Consider the following 22,054-nt stretch of genomic DNA (forward strand, 5'->3'; position numbering starts at 1 on the left):
AAAGCATTCTGAGAAGAATGATAATAAGGCCCTTCCCATGTCTTTCTCACTATGAACGAGTTAACGGAAATGAGCTCAACATAGTCGAGTAACAACAAGACAGCGCAGTGTTTGATTCCACTGTGATTCAAATAACACTTCATTTACACCCCACATGCGGTGGAAATTTCAATCCAACTTGTGTTAACCCCACTAGAATTAACACTCAGAATCAACACTTGTTAACCTTAACACTGAGATTTTCACACTAGCAAATTTGCTGTTCTCCATGACGGTGTTGATCCTCTCGGAGGTAGGCCTTGTCTGCCTCCTGACTGCAAAATCCACGGCAACGGCCTAGCTCACAAGGTAAGGCAGCGTTTCCCAAACAGTGTCCTGGGGACCTCAAGGGATCCACATTTAGTTTTTTTTTGCCCTCATTATCAAGATTTGATTATTTGACTCAGCTGTGTAGTGCTAGGATAAAAACCAAATGTGCACCCCTTGGTATAGGAAACACTGAGGTAAGGCCTAGAGACTATGTTCGTGAACACAGTAAAACAAGTCCTCTAATTGTGCAGTGTCTATTTTTATGATCAGTAACGTTAACTGCGCCTACAAAGCATTCGGGAAGTATTCAGACCCCTTGATTTTTCCCACAATTTGTTACGTTAAAGCCTTACTCTAAAATTAATAAAATAATTTTAGAGTTAGGGTTTTTCTTTATCTTGACTTTTTTCTACATTGTAGAATAATAGTGAAGACATCAAAACTATGAAATAACACATATGGAATCATGTAGTAACCAAAAAAGTGTTAAACAAATCAAAACATATTTTATATTTGAGATTCTTCAAAGTAGCCAACATTTGCCTTGATGACCAAGTTGTAGATACATATTAAGTATCAAAAGTAAAAGTACAAATACTTTCAAATTCCTTATATTAAGCAAACTAGATGGGGACATATATATATAAATATATTTTTTTATAGCAGAAAGCCTTGGGGAAACTCTACAACTCATAATTTACAAACAAAGCATGTGTGTTTCGTGAGTCCACCAGATCAGAGGCAGTAGGGATGACCAGGGCTGTTGTCTTGATTAGAGCGTGTATTGGACCCTTTTTCTGTCTTGCTAAGAATTACAAATGTAGCGAGTACTTTTGGGTGTCAGAGAAAATGTATGGAGTAAAAAGTTAATTATTTTCTTTAGGAATGTAGTGGAGTAGTCAAAAATATAAATAGTAAAGTACAGACACCCCCCAAAACTACTTAAGTTGTACTTTAAAGTATTTTTCTTAAGTACTTTACACCACTGATGGAGTCTTACAGTCTTATGGAGCCTATTGTCATACAGTCTATTACCACTTAGTCTTCTACTAGTGGATGTATATAGCTTTATTCATCACTGAATATTTTATGATGTATTTGATTGCGTTTACCTTTCGGGTGGGGTGACTTGTCAGTTGTTCATCAACCCACATGAGTTTAACCCTATACACATTTGGTAAATAGTCAGCAGTTTCTTTAAAATACAGAATAAGATGAATAAGACAAGGCACAATAGGCTACTATTTTATGAGAGCTCATCAGAAGAAATACATGAAGAGCATGGAAGGAGTTCATAGCGCTGTTGGTGAGTGTGTAATTGCGTCAAATGACCAGAGTGTGGCGCCTAAGTTCCGTCATCAAGGTTTGTGTCTCATCTCTCAGTTGCTCTCATGAGAGAGGTGCATTTCAGTAGCTGACACTGTTTATAACTTTACTTTTAGGTTTGACCCATACCAGAATTCATAATGATTTTTCTAAACAAATCGTTAAAAGATTCAAGCAAAATATCCCGCTCTTCAAATGTTAAGTAGTAGGTTATATGAAAAAAAAATACAACATATTTGGCATAATTGTGTACTCAATTCAACAGTTTATGAAAATAGTTACAATGATTGAAAATGGTGTTTTAAACTCTGGAAAAGGGACCAGGTGAGAACACAGATTAGTGCCCCAGGGCACCGTTAGTTTGTTGACGCCCTCAACTAGCCCCTTCCACCTCCCCCTTCTTATACTCTACACACACACACACATGCACACGCACCGGCGTGAAATCCAACTACTCAACTCGAAAGCTAGCGGTAGAATCAACCCAAGCCACCCCTTTCATACACAAAGCAATCATTGGGGGACAGGAAAAGCATGGGATGCCGGAGCCTGCAGCTTACCTACGCAGTTTTCAAAGTGGACCGAGCTTGAAGCCATTCTTTGTATTTAAAGGTATTCGGATATCCAGTGACCCAGTGTGGACCGTTCTAAGGACATTTTATTGCGGTTTCTCGAGTGCTATTTGGTTTTTGACACAATGGGGTGCTGCAGCGGACGATGCACGCTCATCTTTCTCTGCTCGATTCAGCTGGTGAGTGGTGGCCCGTCACTTCTGTAGCCTAATACGAGAAGTGTAATTTGCCCTGTTTCTTATGTTTGTTTAGAAATTGGAAATTGGTTTTGGGTGAAACACAACATTTCTTTTAAATCATTTTATTTATTTTTTCATTTTAGTTGGCCAATTTTACTACAGGTGCTTTGGTGTGTGAATGTATCCGTCTAGTTATAGCGCTAACTTATGGATACATATAACTATTTGGCGTCAGGTATTATGTGCCCAAACTAACCTACACCTGTAGCACGCTGTTCTGTTCGTTCACCCTGTCCGTTACACGAGGATAGGCTACTCTGCGATTTATGTGGGACATATGGCAAAACTCGAGAGCGGTGTGAGTATTCTGCACTGCACGCCCTGAACCACAAGCTACAGTATGCGGTCCTCCTAGTCCTAATGTCATGTTTATACAAAATGTATACATGTATATGTATATATACACAGTTATTGGGCCAGATCAACTCATCACAAATGCAAATATCCCTCTGGGCACACACTGGTTGAATCAACGTTGTTTCCACGTCATTTCAAGGAAACGAAGTTGAACCAACGTGGAATAGACGTTGAATTTAAGTCTGTGCCCAGTGGGAAGCCACCAGGTTAAATTACATGACACTTTTGCGAAGACACGTTCACACACCTCTGCTTATTTTACTGTAGCCTACAGGTGTGTACTGTGATCCAATGTTTGTGCGGTGACCATTGACACAGTGGCGTATTGCTGTTTTGAGCAACACCAGTGTGTCTTCTCAGCTAAAGTCGTTCATGTGTGGCAGGTCAGAGTACATCCATCAAGCCACTTTCACACGGTGAGTTAGTGTGTGTAATCGTACCTCAGGTGATGATAAATAAACATGATAGCTTTGTAGGCAAGCTTCCGTCTGTCCCAGAAGCACCATGGGAACCTGTGACCCACAATGCAAAAAGGGTTTCAGCAAGTTGAAAGCTGCTGGAAAGAGATTGTTACCCGGTTGTGATCAGTGGAGTGTGAGACGTGACATTTTACACGGAGGGAGTAGCCGTGAACTTGTTGTTAATGCCCCCTCCCCATTCAGAAGTTTTATCATCTCTCTCTCTCGCTGTCTCTCTCAATCTCAATTCAAATCAATTCCAAGGTCTTTATTGGCATGGGAAACATGTTTACATTACCAGAGCAAGTGAAATAGATTATAAACCAAAGTTAAATAAACAATCAGAAATGAACCGTAAACATTAAACTCAGAAAAGTTTCAAAAGAATGGAGACATTTCAAATGTTATATTATGGCTATGTACAGTGTTATAACAATGTGCAAATAGTTGAAGTACAAAGGGGAAAATAAATAAACAGATAAATATGGGCTGTATTTACAATGGTGTTTGTGTTTCACCGGTTGCCCTTTTCTTGTGGCAACAGGTCACACATCGTGCTGCTGTGTTGGCACACCGTGGTATTTCACCCAATAGATATGTGATTTGATCAAAATTGGTTTTGTTTTCATAATCTTTGTGGATTTGGATAATCAGAGAGATATGTGTCTCTAATATGGTCATACATTTGGCAGGAGGTTCAGAAGTGCAGCTCAGTTTCCATCTCATTTTGTGGGCGGCGTGCACATAGCCTGTCTTCTCTTGAGAGCCATGTCTGCCTACGGCGGCCTTTCTCAATAGCAAGGCTAAAAGTGTGTTTTTCCATATATAGACACATCGTTTGTGTTTTAATCAAATCAACTATATGCACTGAGCTCGTCTGATTTTTTTAAGCTAACTGTTTGATGAAATAATTACGATACACAAATGACTCGATGCATACACGTGTCATGTAATTGATTTGATTGTGCCGGGCCTGGCTCTGAGTTGCTGTGCTGTGTTAAATAAAAGACAGTGAGTGACTTTGTGACTAGCACCCGTTGTCTCGCGCTCCTCCATGCTGCATCGACCACCACAGAACATCAACAGTGCGTATCGCACTCTCTATGTTGCTGAAACTGCAACATAATTACAACAATTTCTGACTAAAAAGTTAGTTACAAAAATCTCTCATTTGTTTAGGAAAAACATTCCCTGTTCCCTCAGCCCTTGCTCTCTTTTTACGTGATACATGTATGCATAACATCGCACGTGAACAACAGGGCCTGACCTATAGCATATCATAATCACACCAATAAATTGGTTATAACAAACTCTGAACACCGTAACACGTGACAGAAAAATGTATGCAGGAGACGTGACAATAAACTCAAAGCAGGGGAATGTTTACTGGTTGCTCAGGAGGTAAAGGGGAAGTCAGATGTGTGGAATAAAGGTGACTAGTTGTGGAAAATACTGGAGATCAAGAAAGATAAGGTATGGAGCAAGCACTGTGTGCATATTATGCGTGCCAAACAGGTCCTGTTAGTTTATAATATAACTGTTCTGACCATTTGGAAGAATGTAAACAACACTAGATAAATTATAAGTGTGCCAGAGAGTCTGTTGTAACATTATTTTGTATTTTTTTGTAAAGCCTTTATTAAAGCAAAGACTCAAATGCAATTTCCGAAATGTAACGGTTTAGGCCTATTTATCGTTTACGCTAATTATCAGTGGTCGCTTTGTTATTTTATTTGAAAACTAAAATGCTTGATTGCATTTCACATCATGAATGACTCGTATGCTGTGTGATGGCATGAACGTACACATGATTGATTGATACAGTAGCCTATATAAGTGTTGACATATAGGCCTAAGTAAATTACGGTATTAAGACTAAACAGGATGCCCTCTACAGCTCGATGGTGGTTATACCAGGCTGCTATAATAAGCCTAGTAATGATATTTCTTATTATAATAACGATTATCATAATAATAATACTAATAAGGAGATCAAGGGAAAACAAGGGTTATTATTGTTATTATAAATATGTTTTTCCCCCGGACAATTTGGAGAGTGTAAACAACACTAAATGAATGATAAAGAATACCAGAGAGGCTGGTCTAATGAAAAAGAAGTGGACAGCCTTTATTACAGCATGGAAAATATTACAAAATAGAAGTGGACAGCCTTTATTATAGTATGGAAAATATTAAAAATAGAAGTGGACAGCCTTTATTACAGCATGGAAAATATTAAAAATAGAAGTGGACATCCTTTATTACAGCTGTCACGATCGTGTGGAGGATTGATGGACCAAAACGCAGCTTTAGGAAAATAAGCCATCTTCTTTTATTTTAAAAGATGACGAAAAATAAACACGAAACACTTTAACAAAACGAACAAAACAACAAACGACCGTGAAGCTAAATAACGTTGTGCACTTACACACACAGGCTACAAACGTTCTGACATAGACAACGCTAGACATCTACACTCAACACAAAACCATATATTACACCCCATAACCCCTTTACCAAATAAACACCCAAAACCAACAAAATATAAACATACCCCATGTCACACCCTGACCTAACTAAAATAATCAAGAAAACAAAGAATAATAAGGCCAGGGCGTGACATAACCCCCCCCTTGAGGCGCGAACTCCGGGCGCACCATACACAGTCTAGGGGAGGGTCTGGGTGGGCTCCCCTCCACGGTGGCGGCTCCGGCTCTGGTCGTAGTCCCCACGTCACCACAGTACCTAACCACCTCCTAGGCCTCCTCCAAACGACCCCCCTCCACATTAACCCCATTGCATTCAGGAGGAGTTCCGGACTAAGGGACAGCTCCGGACTAAGAACCAGTACCAGGGTCAGGGGCAGTACCAGGATAAGGGGCAGTACCAGGGTAAGGGGCAGCACCAGGGTAAGGGGCAGCACCAGGGTAAGGGGCAGCACCAGGGTAAGGGGCAGCACCAGGGTAAGGGGCAGCTCCAGGGTAAGGGGCAGCTCCGGACTGAGGAATGGCAGCTCCGGACTGAAGGACTGCAGCTCCGGACTGAGGGACTGCAGCTCCGGACTGAGGGACGGCCCATGGCTGGCTGACAGATCTGGCTGCTCATGGCTGGCTAACGGATCTGGCTGCTCATGGCTGGCTGACGGATCTGGCTGCTCATGGCTGGCTGACGGATCTGGCTGCTCATGGCTGGCTGACGGATCTGGCTGCTCATGGCTGGCTGACGGATCTGGCTGCTCATGGCTGGCTGACGGATCTGGCTGCTCATGGCTGGCTGACGGATCTGGCTGCTCATGGCTAGCTGACGGATCTGGCTGCTCATGGCTAGCTGACGGATCTGGCTGCTCATGGCTAGCTGACGGATCTGGCTGCTCATGGCTAGCTGACGGATCTGGCTGCTCATGGCTAGCTGACGGATCTGGCTGCTCATGGCTAGCTGACGGATCTGGCTGCTCATGGCTAGCTGACGGATCTGGCTGCTCATGGCTAGCTGACGGATCTGGCTGCTCATGGCTAGCTGACGGATCTGGCTGCTCATGGCTAGCTGACGGATCTTGCTGCTCATGGCTAGCTGACGGATCTGGCTGCTCATGGCTAGCTGACGGATCTGGCTGCTCATGGCTAGCTGACGGATCTGGCTGCTCATGGCTAGCTGACGGATCTGGCTGCTCATGGCTGGCTGACTGATCTGGCAGATCCTGTCTGGTTGGCGGCTCTGGCAGATCCTGTCTGGTTGGCGGCTCTGGCAGATCCTGTCTGGTTGGCGGCTCTGGCAGATCCTGTCTGACGGACGGCTCTAGCGGCTCCTGTCTGGCTGGCGGCTCTAGCGGCTCCTGTCTGGCGGACGGCTCAGTGGGCTCATGGCAGACGGGCGGCTTTGCAGGCTCATGGCAGACGGGCGGCTTTGCAGGCTCATTGCAGACGGATGGCTCAGATGGCGCTGGGGAGACGGATGGCTCAGATGGCGCTGGGGAGACGGATGGCTCAGATGGCGCTTGGCAGACGGGCAGTTCAGTCATTGCAGTGCAGACGGCAGACTCCTGCCGGCTGAGGCGCACTGTAGGCCTGGTGCGTGGTGCCGGGACTGGTGGCACCGGGCTGGGGACACGCATCTCAGGGCTAGTGCGGGGAGCAGCAACAGGACGCACAGGACTCTGGGGACACACAGGAGGCTTGGTGCGTGGTTTAGACACTGGTGGTAAAGGGCTGGAGACACGCACCATATAGCTAGTGCGTGGAGGAGGCACTGGTGGTACTGGATTGGGGCGGGGAGGTGGCGCCGGAAATACCGGACCGTGCAGGCGTACTGGCTCCCTTGAACGCCGAGCCTGCCCAACCTTACCTGGTTCTATGCTCCCCGTCGCCTGACCAGTGCGGGGAGGTGGAATAACCCGCACCGGCCTATGTAGGCGAACCGGGGACACCATGCGTAAGGCTGGTGCCATGTACGCCGGCCCGAGGAGACGCACTGGTGACCAGATGCGTTGGGCCGGCTTCATGACATATGGCTCAACGCTCAGTCTAGCCCGGCCGATACGTGGAGCTGCAATGTACCGAACCGGGCTATGCACGCGTACAGGAGACACCGTGCGCTCTACTGCGTAACACGGTGTCTGCCCGTACTCCCGCTCTCCACGGTAAGTACAGGGAGTAGGCGCAGGTTTCCTACCTGACTTCGCCACCCTCCCTTTAAGGCCCCCCCCAAGAAATTTTTGGGGTGTACTCACGGGTCTCCAGCCTTGTCTCCGTGCTGCCTCCTCATATCGCCTCCTCTCGGCTTTCGCTGCCTCCAGCTCTTCACGAGGGAGGCGATATTCTCCAGGTTGTGCCCATGGATCTTCTTCCAATTCCTCCTCCCAACTCCAGAGATCCTGTGTAGGTATGTCCTGTTGCCGCCTTCCATGCCGCTTGGTCCTATGGTGGGTAATTCTGTCACGATCGTGTGGAGGATTGATGGACCAAAACGCAGCTTTAGGAAAATAAGCCATCTTCTTTTATTTTAAAAGATGACGAAAAATAAACACGAAACACTTTAACAAAACGAACAAAACAACAAACGACCGTGAAGCTAAATAACGTTGTGCACTTACACACACAGGCTACAAACGTTCTGACATAGACAACGCTAGACATCTACACTCAACACAAAACCATATATTACACCCCATAACCCCTTTACCAAATAAACACCCAAAACCAACAAAATATAAACATACCCCATGTCACACCCTGACCTAACTAAAATAATCAAGAAAACAAAGAATAATAAGGCCAGGGCGTGACAACAGCATGGAAAAGATTAAAAATAGAAGTGGACAGCCTTTATTATAGTATGGAAAATATTAAAAATAGAAGTGGACAGCCTTTATTATAGTATGGAAAATATTAAAAATAGAAGTGGACAGCCTTTATTACAGCATGGAAAATATTAAAAATAGAAGTGGACAGCCTTTATTATAGTATGGAAAATATTAAAAATAGAAGTGGACAGCCTTTATTACAGCATGGAAAATATTAAAAATAGAAGTGGACAGCCTTTATTATAGTATGGAAAATATTAAAAATAGAAGTGGACAGCCTTTATTACAGTATGGAAAATATTAAAAATAGAAGTGGACAGCCTTTATTACAGCATGGAAAATATTACAAATAGAAGTGGACAGCCTTTATTACAGTATGGAAAATATTAAAAATAGAAGTGGACAGCCTTTATTACAGTATGGAAAATATTAAAAATAGAAGTGGACAGCCTTTATTACAGCATGGAAAATATTAAAAATAGAAGTGGACAGCCTTTATTATAGTATGGAAAATATTAAAAATAGAAGTGGACAGCCTTTATTATAGTATGGAAAATATTACAAATAGAAGTGGACAGCCTTTATTATAGTATGGAAAATATTACAAATAGAAGTGGACAGCCTTTATTACAGCATGGAAAATATTACAAATAGAAGTGGACAGCCTTTATTACAGAATGGAAAATATTACAAATAGAAGTGGACAGCCTTTATTATAGCATGGAAAATATTACAAATAGAAGTGGACAGCCTTTATAACAGCATGGAAAAGATAAAAAATAGACACATTTGAGAAATTGTTGCGTGAGGCTCGGTGCTCACAGGATCAGTAGGCTATTGAACAAAGACTCAAACAGGCAACAGAAGCAGGATCGGTCAGATGTCTGTAGATATGGATGGTTTATAAAGCCAGGCACATTTAACAGTTAGACTATTGATTACAGACCTAATTAAGTTGGGTTTGCTTCTCTCCTTACTTTTCTTAGACAATTAAGGCAAAAGGTGTTTTCTCGTCTCCTAACTCTGCTGCTGCCTCCGCCGCATCGTTCTAAACACCAATACGCTGGTTAACTTTACTATTATGCCCATAGCAACATGGTCTAAGAAAAAGCGCCAATTCACCAGAGCACTGATGTGTTTCAGAACTGTAGACAGCGACCGCTATCCAACGTGGGAGACAGTGGCATTTGTTAAAAAATAATATTTTTTTTATTTGTGTTGCACCGTTGTTCTTACATAGTATAACCATATACAATTTCAGTAGCACGTCTTAGACTGATGGACTGTCCCCACGGCCTCCACGGTGGATCAGTCCACTCAGACAGGCGCGACCAACAGCCTATCAACCAAACAATCGACCAGTCGACTAAATGGGGTCAGCCCTAATCTTAATTCTGTTCTGCATGCATTCTTTGTTGTTTTACATTGCACACAGAGGACGTTTTTGTCAAATTCTGTGGTCTTAATTTGGTGTCTGTCACATTTAGTGAATTATTGGTTGGTGAGCACAATGGGTTCTATAATTGATTCAATATTTTTTTTGCCAGATCCTAATTGGAATTCTATGTTCCTTTTGATGGCGTAGATTAGGAGGTCCTTCTTGCCTTGTCTCTCAGATCGTTCATAGCTTTGTGGCAATTGGACCTATTTTGGAACACCATTATATTTGTCTTACTGAGATTCACTGTCAGGGCCCCAGGTCTGACAGAATCTGTGCAGAAGATCTAGATGCTGCTGTAGGCCCTCCTTGGTTGGGGACAGAAGCACCAGATGACGTGACTATCAGTAATGTGATGACTGTTATTTATCAAATAATTACCTACTATGTTTAATTGTTATTAAATTAATCATGTAACAATTATCTCATTAGGAATTTGGGGCACCACCGGGAAAAGTTGCTTACCGAGTTACTATCTCCCGATTTAAACGCTAAAGATATATAAATATCTCTTACATCAATAACAGTCAATTATTAATTATTACCTCATCAGTCTCATTCTGAGCGTCACATAATTCTTGGATATCAGAACAAACCCTAGTATAAATGATGATTCAGCAATACACAAATTGGCTTAATCATTTATTTACTAACTAATTTAATAATCACACAGAAATGCATAAACACACACACACACATGGTATAGGTTGTCGATTACTAACGTACTACAATGAAAATAGGTCCCTAGTGGACTAACAAAAGCATGACTGTTTTGTTACACAATGGGAAGGGAGGGGTAGGTAGGAGAGGGAGAGACAAAGAGAGTCAACGTATCGTACATACATTTGGAAACTACGCTCACCGTAACCAGAATACTTAACACCCTAACGACCGCTCATTCGGATTAGAAATGCTATGTATATTTACGCGTAGATGTCGTTCTCTGTCGTCTCTCTGTTGAAACCACTCAATCTGTCTATCGGGAGTGGTTCGATGTAAGTCTCTGGTTGTTCACCAGAGGTCACAATGTCCGTAGTTTTAGGCATCTTTAGTGTTGGAGTGTTCGTTAATATAGATACTTCAGGTGTACCACACGGTGTTCAGAGGGATCTGTTCTTCCCCTTCGTCTTTGGTCAAATGTCCTAAACTACTTTACATGCACAGCTGCAGACTGAATGTTCTGGTCTAGTCTTTACCTTCTTCACTCGGGTTGAGAGTTTCAGAGGGTCTTCCCATTTTCAGCCGTGTAGCCACCGTTCCACGTTGTCTAGTCTTGTAGTTTTAATCATTTCAACATGTGGGCCATGGCCTCACGTTCTCTGGTCTACTGTCAATTTCGTTAGCGAGTCATTTTAAGCACTATGGCCTTGGAGGGCGTTCCATCATGTTGACACGAACTCTGAGCTCACTTGGGCGTGGCTACTGAGTGGGCACAAGTTTGCATGAAATACGATTCTCATTTAGAAGGCTAAAATGACATTTTTATCTTTTCAAAAATAGTTTCACCGTTCTTCATATTGTATTAACATCATACCTGGTGGGAACTACAGTGAGAATGTGTTTCCTTCCTAAGTTATGGTATTTCCGTTATACAGTCTTTCTACCAATTTGAATGGCATCACAAAATAGATAAGCATTTTCCATATTCCATCTCTCATCATTCCCAACATTCGGATGGTGAAATATATTGTCCCAGTGTTCATCGTTAGATGTCGAAGTTTTGGCTGACCACTCTTCTGTAACACCCAGACATTCCATTCTCCCAAACTAGAGATCAAGAAAGAGGAAGTTCTCTCTGAAATGTATGACAGGCTGTTAGGTCATAAAACCGGCCCAACTCCACCACTCTCCTCTCCTGTGGGAGAGAGGGGGGTCTGGCTATCTCTCAGCCATTGCCAGTTTATCTGGCACCCTTGATCCTCACCAAGGAAAGAGAGCCATGATATCAGCGAACAGTAGACATTTGACTTCAGATTCTAGTAGGGTGAGGCCGGATGCTGCAGACTGTTCTTGTGCCCTCACCCATTCTCTCACTCTCAACCACCCTACAGGGGGAAGTCGAGGTGACAGGGTGTGAGAATGTTATTTATGATGGCATTAGTAGAGCTCTCTCACACAGTGAGGTTGGGTAAGCCCATAGTACATAACCATGTCAGCTAAAATATCAATAACCTTCTCTTTTATTTGTTACAAAAAGTCTGGAAATTCTTCCCATGCGCCAGGGATTAAGTTCAAGGACATGGGAAAAGGGAGTAGGGAGAGAGAGAATAAAGTGCATACACTACCGGTCAAAAGTTTTAGAACACCTACTCATTCAGTGGTTTTTATTTATTTAGACAATTTTCTACCTTGTAGAATAATAGTGACGACATCAAAACTATGAAATAACACACATGGAATTGTGTCGTAACCCTAATAGTGTTAAACAATCCACATTTATTTTATATGAGCTTTTTCAAATATAAATATTGGCGTTCTCTCAACCAGCTTCATGAGGTAGTCACCTGCAGTGCATTTCAGTGAACAGGTGTGCCTTCTTAAAAGTTACATTTGTGGTGCCTCCCGGGTGGCGCAGTGGTCTAGGGCACTGCAACGCAGTGCTAACTGCGCCACCAGAGTCTCTGGGTTCGCGCCCAGGCTCTGTCGCAGCCGGCCGCAACCGGGAGGTCCGTGGGGCGACGCACAATTGGCATAGCGTCGTCCGGGTTAGGGAGGGTTTGTCCGGTAGGGATATCCTTGTCTCATCGCGCTCCAGCGACTCCTGTGGCGGGACGGGCGCAGTGCGCGCTAACCAAGGGGGCCAGGTACACAGTGTTTCCTCCGACACATTGGTGCGGCAGGCTTCCGGGTTGGAGGCGCGCTGTGTTAAGAAGCAGTGCGGCTTGGTTGGGTTGTGCTTCGGAGGACGCATGGCTTTCGACCTTCGTCTCTCCCGAGCCCGTACGGGAGTTGTAGCTATGAGACAAGATAGTAATTACTAGCGATTGGATACCACGAAAATTGGGGAGAAAAGGGGGTAAAAAAAAATAAATAAAAAAAAGTTACATTTGTGGGATTTCTTTCCTTCTTAATGCGTTTGAGCCAGTTATGTTGTGACAAGGTAGGGTGGTATACAGAAGATAGCCCTATTTGGTAAAAGACCAAGTTCATATTATGGCAAGAAGAGCTAAAATAAGCAAAGAGAAATGACAGTCCATCATTACTTTAAGACATGCTCTGTCAAATATGGAAAATTTCAAGAACTTTTAAAGTTTATTCAAGTGCAGTCGGAAAAACCATCAAGTGCTATGATGAAACTGGCACTCATGAGGACCGCCACAGGAATGGAAGACCCAGAGTTACCTCTGCTGCAGAGGATAAGTTCATTAGAGTTACCATCCTCAGAAATTGCTGCCCAAATAAATTCTTCACAGAGTTCAAGTAACAGACACATCTCAACATCAACTGTTCAGAGGAGACTGTGTGAATCAGGCTTTCGTGGTCGAATTGCTGCAAAGAAACCACTACTAAGGGACACCAATAATAAGAAGAGACTTGCTTGGGCCAAGAAACACAAGCAATGGACATTAGACCGGTAGAAATGTGTCCTTTGGTCAGATGAGTTCAAATGTGAGATTTTTGGTATATCTTTGCGAGACGCGGTGTGGGTGAACGGATGATCTCTGCATGTGTATTTCCCACCGTAACGCATGGAGGAGGTGGTGTTATGGTGTGGGGGTGCTTTGCTGGTGACACTGTCTGTGATTTATTTAGATTTCAAGGCACGCTTAACCAGCATGGCTACCGCAGCGTTCTGCAGTGATACGCTATCCCATCTGGTTTGGGCTTTTTGGGGACAATCATTTGTTTTTAAACAGGACAATGACCCAACACACCTCCAGGCTGTGTAAGATCTATTTTACCAAGAAGGAGGGTGATGGAGTGCTGCATCAGATGACCTGGCCTCCACAATCCCCTGACCTTAATCAAATTGAGATGGTTTGGGATGAGTCAGACTGCAGAGTGAAGGAGAAGTAGCCAACAAGTGTTCAGCATAAGTGTAGACTCCTTAAAGACTGTTGGAAAAGCATTCCAGGTGAAGCTGGTTGAGAGAATGCCAAGAGTGTGCAAAGCTGTCATCAAGGCAAAGGGTGGCTAGAAGAATATATTTTTTTAACACTGTTTGGTTTACTACATGATTCCATATGTGATATTTCATAGTTTGGATGTCTTCACTGTTATTCTACAATGTAGAAAATAGTAAAAATAAAGAAAAACCCTTGAATGAGTAGGTGTTACATTTACATTACATTACATTTAAGTCATTTAGCAGACGCTCTTATCCAGAGCGACTTACAAATTGGTGCATTCACCTTATGATATCCAGTGGAACAACCACTTTACAATAGTGCATCTAACTCTTTTAAGGGGGGGGGGTTAGAAGAATTACTTTATCCTATCCTAGGTATTCCTTAAAGAGGTGGGGTTTCAGGTGTCTCCGGAAGGTGGTGATTGACTCCGCTGACCTGGCGTCGTGAGGGAGCTTGTTCCACCATTGGGGTGCCAGAGCAGCGAACAGTCCTGACTGGGCTGAGCGGGAACTGTACCTCCTCAGAGGTAGGGAGGCGAGCAGGCCAGAGGTGGATGAACGCAGTGCCCTTGTTTGGGTGTAGGGCCTGATCAGAGCCTGAAGGTACGGAGGTGCCGTTCCCCTCACAGCTCCGTAGGCAAGCACCATGGTCTTGTAGCGGATGCGAGCTTCAACTGGAAGCCAGTGGAGAGAGCGGAGGAGCGGGGTGACGTGAGAGAACTTGGGAAAGTTGAACACCAGACGGGCTGCGGCGTTCTGGATGAGTTGTAGGGGTTTAATGGCACAGGCAGGGAGCCCAGCCAACAGCGAGTTGCAGTAATCCAGACGGGAGATGACAAGTGCCTGGATTAGGACCTGCGCCGCTTCCTGCGTGAGGCAGGGTCGTACTCTGCGAATGTTGTAGAGCATGAACCTACAGGAACGGGTCACCGCCTTGATGTTAGTTGAGAACGACAGGGTGTTGTCCAGGATCACGCCAAGGTTCTTAGCACTCTGGGAGGAGGACACAATGGAGTTGTCAACCGTGATGGCGAGATCATGGAACGGGCAGTCCTTCCCCGGGAGGAAGAGCAGCTCCGTCTTGCCGAGGTTCAGCTTGAGGTGGTGATCCGTCATCCACACTGATATGTCTGCCAGACATGCAGAGATGCGATTCACCACCTGGTTATCAGAGGGGGGAAAGGAGAAGATTAATTGTGTGTCGTCTGCATAGCAATGATAGGAGAGACCATGTGAGGATATGACAGAGCCAAGTGACTTGGTGTATAGCGAGAATAGGAGAGGGCCTAGAACAGAGCCCTGGGGGACACCAGTGGTGAGAGCACGTGGTGCGGAGACAGATTCTCGCCACGCCACCTGGTAGGAGCGACCTGTCAGGTAGGACGCAATCCAAGCGTGGGCCGCGCCGGAGATGCCCAGCTCGGAGAGGGTGGAGAGGAGGATCTGATGGTTCACAGTATCAAAGGCAGCCGATAGGTCTAGAAGGATGAGAGCAGAGGAGAGAGAGTTAGCTTTAGCAGTGCGGAGCGCCTCCGTGACACAGAGAAGAGCAGTCTCAGTTGAATGACTAGTCTTGAAACCTGACTGATTTGGATCAAGAAGGTCATTCTGAGAGAGATAGCAGGAGAGCTGTCCAAGGACGGCACGTTCAAGAGTTTTGGAGAGAAAAGAAAGAAGGGATACTGGTCTGTAGTTGTTGACATCGGTGGGATCGAGTGTAGGTTTTTTCAGAAGGGGTGCAACTCTCGCTCTCTTGAAGACGGAAGGGACGTAGCCAGCGGTCAAGGATGAGTTGATGAGCGAGGTGAGGTAAGGGAGAAGGTCTCCGGAAATGGTCTGGAGAAGAGAGGAGGGGATAGGGTCAAGCGGGCAGGTTGTTGGGCGGCCGGCCGTCACAAGACGCGAGATTTCATCTGGAGAGAGAGGGGAGAAAGAGGTCAAAGCACAGGGTAGGGCAGTGTGAGCAGAACCAGCGGTGTCGTTTGACTTAGCAAACGAGGATCGGATGTCGTCGACCTTCTTTTCAAAATGGTTGACGAAGTCATCAGCAGAGAGGGAGGAGGGGGGAGGAGGGGGAGGAGGATTCAGGAGTGTTCTTAAACATTTGACCGGTAGTGTATATTCGGAAATTTGTTCCACTAATTTGTCTTTTGACCCATTGAGACCATGTCATGATTGGGTCTCTTCCTCTCCTAATGACCAGCTAGATTACCACATGGGATTTCTTTCCTGAACTCATTTCTTATCTACCCAGCCAGCCAGTCCAGCCCAGACCATTCTTTCACACAGTACTGTGTTGTTAGCGTGTGATGATCCTGCAACATTATGCTGGGTTGTCGGTGAGAACCAAAGAATTTGTGGTATAAATTCCCATTCCGTTAGAACTATGATTCCATTTCTAGACTATTGACGTGGTCAGAATAGGGGTCAGAGCTCACAAGGGGGCCATGGTGATGTCATCCAGGTCCTATCAGGTCACAGTTAACCCCTGGGCACTTGAGATTGATTTTTTATCCTATGTGTCACCATGCTTGGGCTCTTGCCTATTCCCATTAACTGGTTGCTCAATCGCTGTGTCCGTTCCCGAGCACTTTTGGCACACAGGTTTGTAGCAACGATTTCTACTTGACTTTCTACTTGGCTAGCGTTTATGACAGCGTTGATGACAACGCGGTTCAAGTAATTGTGACGTAAACCCTTCAATTCACAACCTCAATCCGTGTACAGTACAGTATAACTAGATCACCGGTGTAGTACAGTTACAACGGGACCCATACTCACGCCTTTATCCCAGACAACATGCTTCTCCATTTCCTCTCTCATGTATTGCCTAATCTCAAGACTGCTGAGTTAAGCAGGAGTCCGGGAAGCTCCATTACTGTGTGGGAAATAGTTCCTCTCAGAGTGTGAATGATGGTTGTGGAAATATCATATTTTCATCACCCATCACCCAGCAGCACTCTCTCCACTCTCCCAGGGTGCTTCACTCCTCTCACTGCTATCTGTCCTCTGATGCCCCAGGGGTAGCTACTTGGCTGGCTGTGAGATTCCTGAAGATCTGTCTCTCTCCTCCCAGAATGCTCTCTGCTTCCGACATCACAGGGGGGCTTCGGGGCTGTTGGTAACTGTCACCCCAGGGCAGGAATGTGACACACATACATATGCACACACATGCACGCAGACAGAGAGACATGATATTGTCCGTTTTTAGAGCCCTTTTCACCTGAGAACTTCTACTTGTTTCTATTTACCTCATAAATGACTCACCAATGTCTATATGTACATGATCAGATCCAATTTTTCCATATGAGCTAGGCTGGTTTGTGTGTGTGTGTGTGTTTGTTTATATGATATTGAAGACCTCGGAGGCTTTTCCTTTCTCCTCAGTAAGGCTTACTTGCTCCTCATTGATCCTGTTGAAACCATCGTGGAAAGCAAACCGGATTGGAAAGGAGAGAAGAGGTTTTCTCGAAGTTAAGAAGACACCTCTGGCCATTCACAACTAGCTACCCGTCCTCTTCTCCTCCTTGACCGTGTTGCTTCCCACCCCTCCCTTCCTCCTCTACCCCTCTCCTCTTCCTTCCTCCTCTTCTCAAGACCTGGAAGCAGGGCTCTAAAAGTGCGACCAATTTTGGTCGACGATGCAATGAAATATTTTGCCGTGTGACCAGACGTTTTATTTTGGGAGCACTGTGTGACAATGACATTTCTTGTTTGTTGCTGTAATTATACGGCTTGGCTGTACCGTTGTTTCCGAGTGCCTTGGTGAAACAAGTGAGTGCAGATTCATTAGCGTCACGGTTGCACCATTACAACGGCGAGTGAGGCTTGCTTCTAGACCAACCAGGTCAAAAGATCTGACCCATATTACCGGAGCAACATTTTGATCTTCTTATAGCCGCGGATCGCTGGGACCACATAAACCATGTCGTGGACCATTCTAAAAATACTTGCGTGTCCTTAACGATTTGTTTACACTTTGTTCGGTCGTGTTACCTCATTGGCTAGTTGGCTAACAACCTGGTAACTTTACCAGTATATTCAAACATTTGGGGGTACAGAAATAAAGGAAACGGTATAGCTTCTTCAGGAGATCAATGGTCATAGCAATGAGTTTAGTGCAGAAAACGTGGTAATTAACTACAATGACCATAATCCATTGCGCGCACACTTAACCTGTCTAGGATCAGCGTGGCGCTAGCGGCACACCCCCCCCCCCACTGAAAAACCAGTGCCGCGAAATTCAAAAAAAATTTTTTTTTAAAATATTTAACTTTCACACATTAAAGTCCAATACAGCTAATGAAAGACACAGATCTTGTGAATCCAGTCAACATTTCCGATTTTTAAAATGTTTTACAGGGAAGACACAATATGTAAAGATGTACATCTATTACCTAAAAACACATTAGCATAATCCACCATCTTTTATTTGTCCACCAACACCAGTAGCCATCACCAATTCGGCTAAACTAAGATATTTATAGCCCCTAACCAACAAAAAAACTCATTAGATGACAGTCTGATAACATATTTATGGTATGGGATAGGTTTTGTTAGAAAAAAGTGCATATTTCAGGTATATGGCATAGTTTACAATTGCACCCACCATCACAAATGGACTAGAATAATTACAATGAGCAACGTGTTTACCTAACTACTAATCATCAAACATTTCGTAAAAATACACAGCATACACGAATCGAAAGACACAGATCCTGTGAATACAGACAATATTTCAGATTTTCTAAGTGTCTTACAGCGAAAACACAATAAATCGTTATATTAGCATAGCACATAGCACATAGCAGCCCAGCATTGATTCTAGCCAAAGTGGGCGATAACGTCAACATCGCCAAAAATATATAAATTTTTTCACTAACCTTCTCAGAATTCTTCAGATGACACTCCTGTAACATCATATTACACAATCCATATAGAGTTTGATCGAAAATGTTTATATTTAGCCACCAAAATCATGGTTAGACAATGTGAAATGTAGCTCAGCTGGTCAGAAAATGTCCTTGCGCCACTTAGACAGTGATCTACTCTTATACATAAATACTCATAAACGTGACTAAAAAATATAGGGTGGACAGGGATTGATAGACAATTTAATTCTTAATACAATTGCGTTATTACATTTTTTAATTTATCCTTACTTTTCAATACAGTTTGCGCCAAGCGAAGCTACGTCAAAAAACATGGCGTCCTAAGCCACTAAAATGTTTCGACAGAAACACGATTTATCATAATAAAAATGTCCTACCTTGAGCTGTTCTTCCATCAGTATCTTGGGCAAAGGATCCTTTCTTGGGAGAAATCGTCTTTTGGTGGAAAGCTGTCCTCTTGCCATGTGGAAAAGTCAACTGCGTTCGGGATGAACTGAAAAGCGTGCCCAACTTTTCACATCGTTGCAAAAATAAATGTCCCAAAATCGCACTAAACGGATATAAATTGCTATAAAACGCTTTAAATTAACTACCTTATGATGTTTTTAACTCCTATAACGAGTGAAAAGATGACCGGAGAAATATAACAGGCTAAACTAACGCTTGGAACAGGTGCGCGCCGGTGTCCACTTTGCTCATGACGCAGCTCCCAAAGAATGACTAGCTTCAGGGTTTTTTCATTTGTAGGGCCTGTGAACGTGCAATCGACCCCGTTGGAATCGTCATCACGTAAAGGCATCCAGGGGAAGACGTAAGAAGTGTCCGTATAGTCATAGCAACGACAGTGCCCTTTTAAATGACTTCAGAAGAGTGGCCAACATTTCTCAAATCTGACTCCATGTCAGAGAAATTGCTGTAGAATGGGCTCTGTTCCACTTAGAGACAAAATTTCAACTCCTATAGAAACTATAGACTGTTTTCTATCCAATAATAATAATAATATGCATATTGTACGATCAAGGATTTTGTGGGAAGCCGTTTAAAAAATTAGCCAAATTAGCATAAGTAGTCTAAACGCGCCCCCATCCCCAACAGGTTAAACTTGTCCGGTCTGTGCGAGCATACATGGAGACTCAGAGAAGAGAGAACACAAGATCTCTTCGTGAGCCGGGAAAAGCAGTCATAAAAGTATGCCTTATTTGCTTTGAAGTACTACAAAAATAGCTGATGACTTGGAATGAAATAATAAAGTCATCACAAACAAATATTTTATTAAAGTAAAGTAAAGTGAATAAATGATGGTTAATAAGTGATAAGCAGTAATGGGCAGTCACTACCATCATGGGACGTTTATTCCTTGTTTTATTCTGTGTTACAGCATTCAACCACATAATGCATAGTGCATTTAACTGTCTAAACAAATTATCGAAACCGTTATCAAAAAATGTTGATCCTTTTTTTGTAATCGAACCAAACTGACCTCAAAAAGCACTTATCTCTCAGCAATACTTTTATAATAAACTAATATATTTACAGTGTTACATATTACTTTCTAGAGCATAACATGTGCCTCAAATGCAGCTACATTTCATAAACGCCCAATATAGGCTGTATCGCAATCAATTTCAAAATTGTATTTTCTGGTCTTACTAAAGTTGATGTGGTACTCCTAACTTTTTAAAGTAAGGAATACCAGTGCAAAAATGTACATTTTTTAATTCAGAGCGCTGCCTGGAAGGGCTGTCCTTTTGGTAACACCTGTTTAGCCAGCAGGGTCCGGCCCAGGGAATTCACTCTACTGGACAAAATAGAGAGAGAGAGCGTGAGGGTTAGAAAAAGAGAGAGAGAGAGGATTAGAAAGAGACAGAGACAGAGAGAGAGAGAGGGTTAGAAAGAGACAGAGAGAGAGAGAGAGAGAGGGTTAGAAAGAGAGAGAAAGAGAGAGGAGATAGAGAGAGGGTTAGAAAGAGAGAGAGAGAGAAAGAGAGAGAGGGTTAGAAAGAGAGAGAGAGAGGGTTAGAAAGAGAGAGAGAGAGGGTTAGAGAGAGAGAGAGAGAGAGAGAGAGAGAGAGAGAGAGAGTAAATCAATCAAATGTATTTATAAAGCCCTTTTTTTACATCAGCCGATGTAAAAGAAACCCAGCCTAAAACCCCTAACAGCAAGAAATGCAGATGTAAAAGCACGGTGGCTAGGAAAAACTCCCTAGAAAGGCCAGAACCTAGGAAGAAACCTAGAGAGGAACCAGGCTCTGAGGGGTGTCCAGTCCTCTTTTGGCTGTGCCGGGTGGAGATTATAACAGTACATGGCAAAGATGTTCAAACGTTCATAGATAACCAGCAGGGTCAGATAATAATAATCACAGTCATTGTAGAGGGTGCAACAGCTCAGCACCTCAGGAGTAAATGTCAGTTTGCTTTTCATAGCCGATCATTCAGAGTTAGACAGCAGGTGCGATAGAGAGAGAGTCCAAAACAGCAGGTTTGGGACAAGGTAGCACGTCCAGTGAACAGGTCAGGGCCGCAGGCAGAACAGTTGAAACTGGAGCAGCAGCATGACAAGGTGGACTGGGGACAGCAAGGAGTCTTCAGGCCAGGTATTCCTGAGGTATGGTCCTAGGGCTCAGGTCCTCCGAGAGAAGAGAGAGAGAAAGAGAGAGAAAAGAGAGAGAGAGAATTAGAGGGAGCATACATAAGTTCACACAGGGCACCAGTTGAGACAGGAGAAATACTCCAGATATGACAGACTGACCCTAGCCCCCCGACATATAAACTATTGCAGAATAAATACTGGAGGCTGAGACAGGAGGGGTCGGGAGACATTGTGGCCCCGTCCGACGATACCCCCGGACAGGGCCAACAAGGCAGGATATAACCCCACCCACTTTGCCAAAGCACAGCCCCCACACCACTAGAGGGATATCTTCAAACCAACAACCTACTACCCTGAGACAAGGCCGAGTATAGCCCACAAAGATCTCCGACCCAGACCCGAGGGGGGCGCCAACCCGGAAAGGACGATCACGTCAGTGACTCAACCCACTCAAGCCTCCTAGGGACGGCATGGAAGAGTACCAGTAAGCCAGTGACTCAGCCCC

General features: G+C 44.0%; 1 protein-coding gene across 5 annotated transcripts in view; it reads left to right on the top strand.

Moving 5' to 3' along the window:
- Positions 1-2,026: 2,026 nt before the first annotated feature.
- Positions 2,027-22,054, top strand: part of LOC129824392 (sodium/potassium-transporting ATPase subunit beta-1-interacting protein 4-like) — a 119,718-nt gene continuing 99,690 nt past the window's right edge. For 3 of the 5 annotated variants that reach the window (XM_055883990.1, XM_055883987.1, XM_055883988.1), the window contains exon 1: positions 2,028-2,386. In XM_055883990.1, coding sequence (XP_055739965.1) covers positions 2,333-2,386 — 54 coding nt within the window. In that variant the 5' untranslated portion in view covers positions 2,028-2,332. Of the gene's footprint in view, positions 2,387-22,054 lie in introns of all 5 variants that reach the window. The other 2 variants (XM_055883991.1, XM_055883992.1) reach the window with 2 other exon arrangements.

This window comes from Salvelinus fontinalis, chromosome 26, assembly GCF_029448725.1.
Source record: "Salvelinus fontinalis isolate EN_2023a chromosome 26, ASM2944872v1, whole genome shotgun sequence".
In the NCBI taxonomy this organism is placed as follows: domain Eukaryota; kingdom Metazoa; phylum Chordata; class Actinopteri; order Salmoniformes; family Salmonidae; genus Salvelinus; species Salvelinus fontinalis.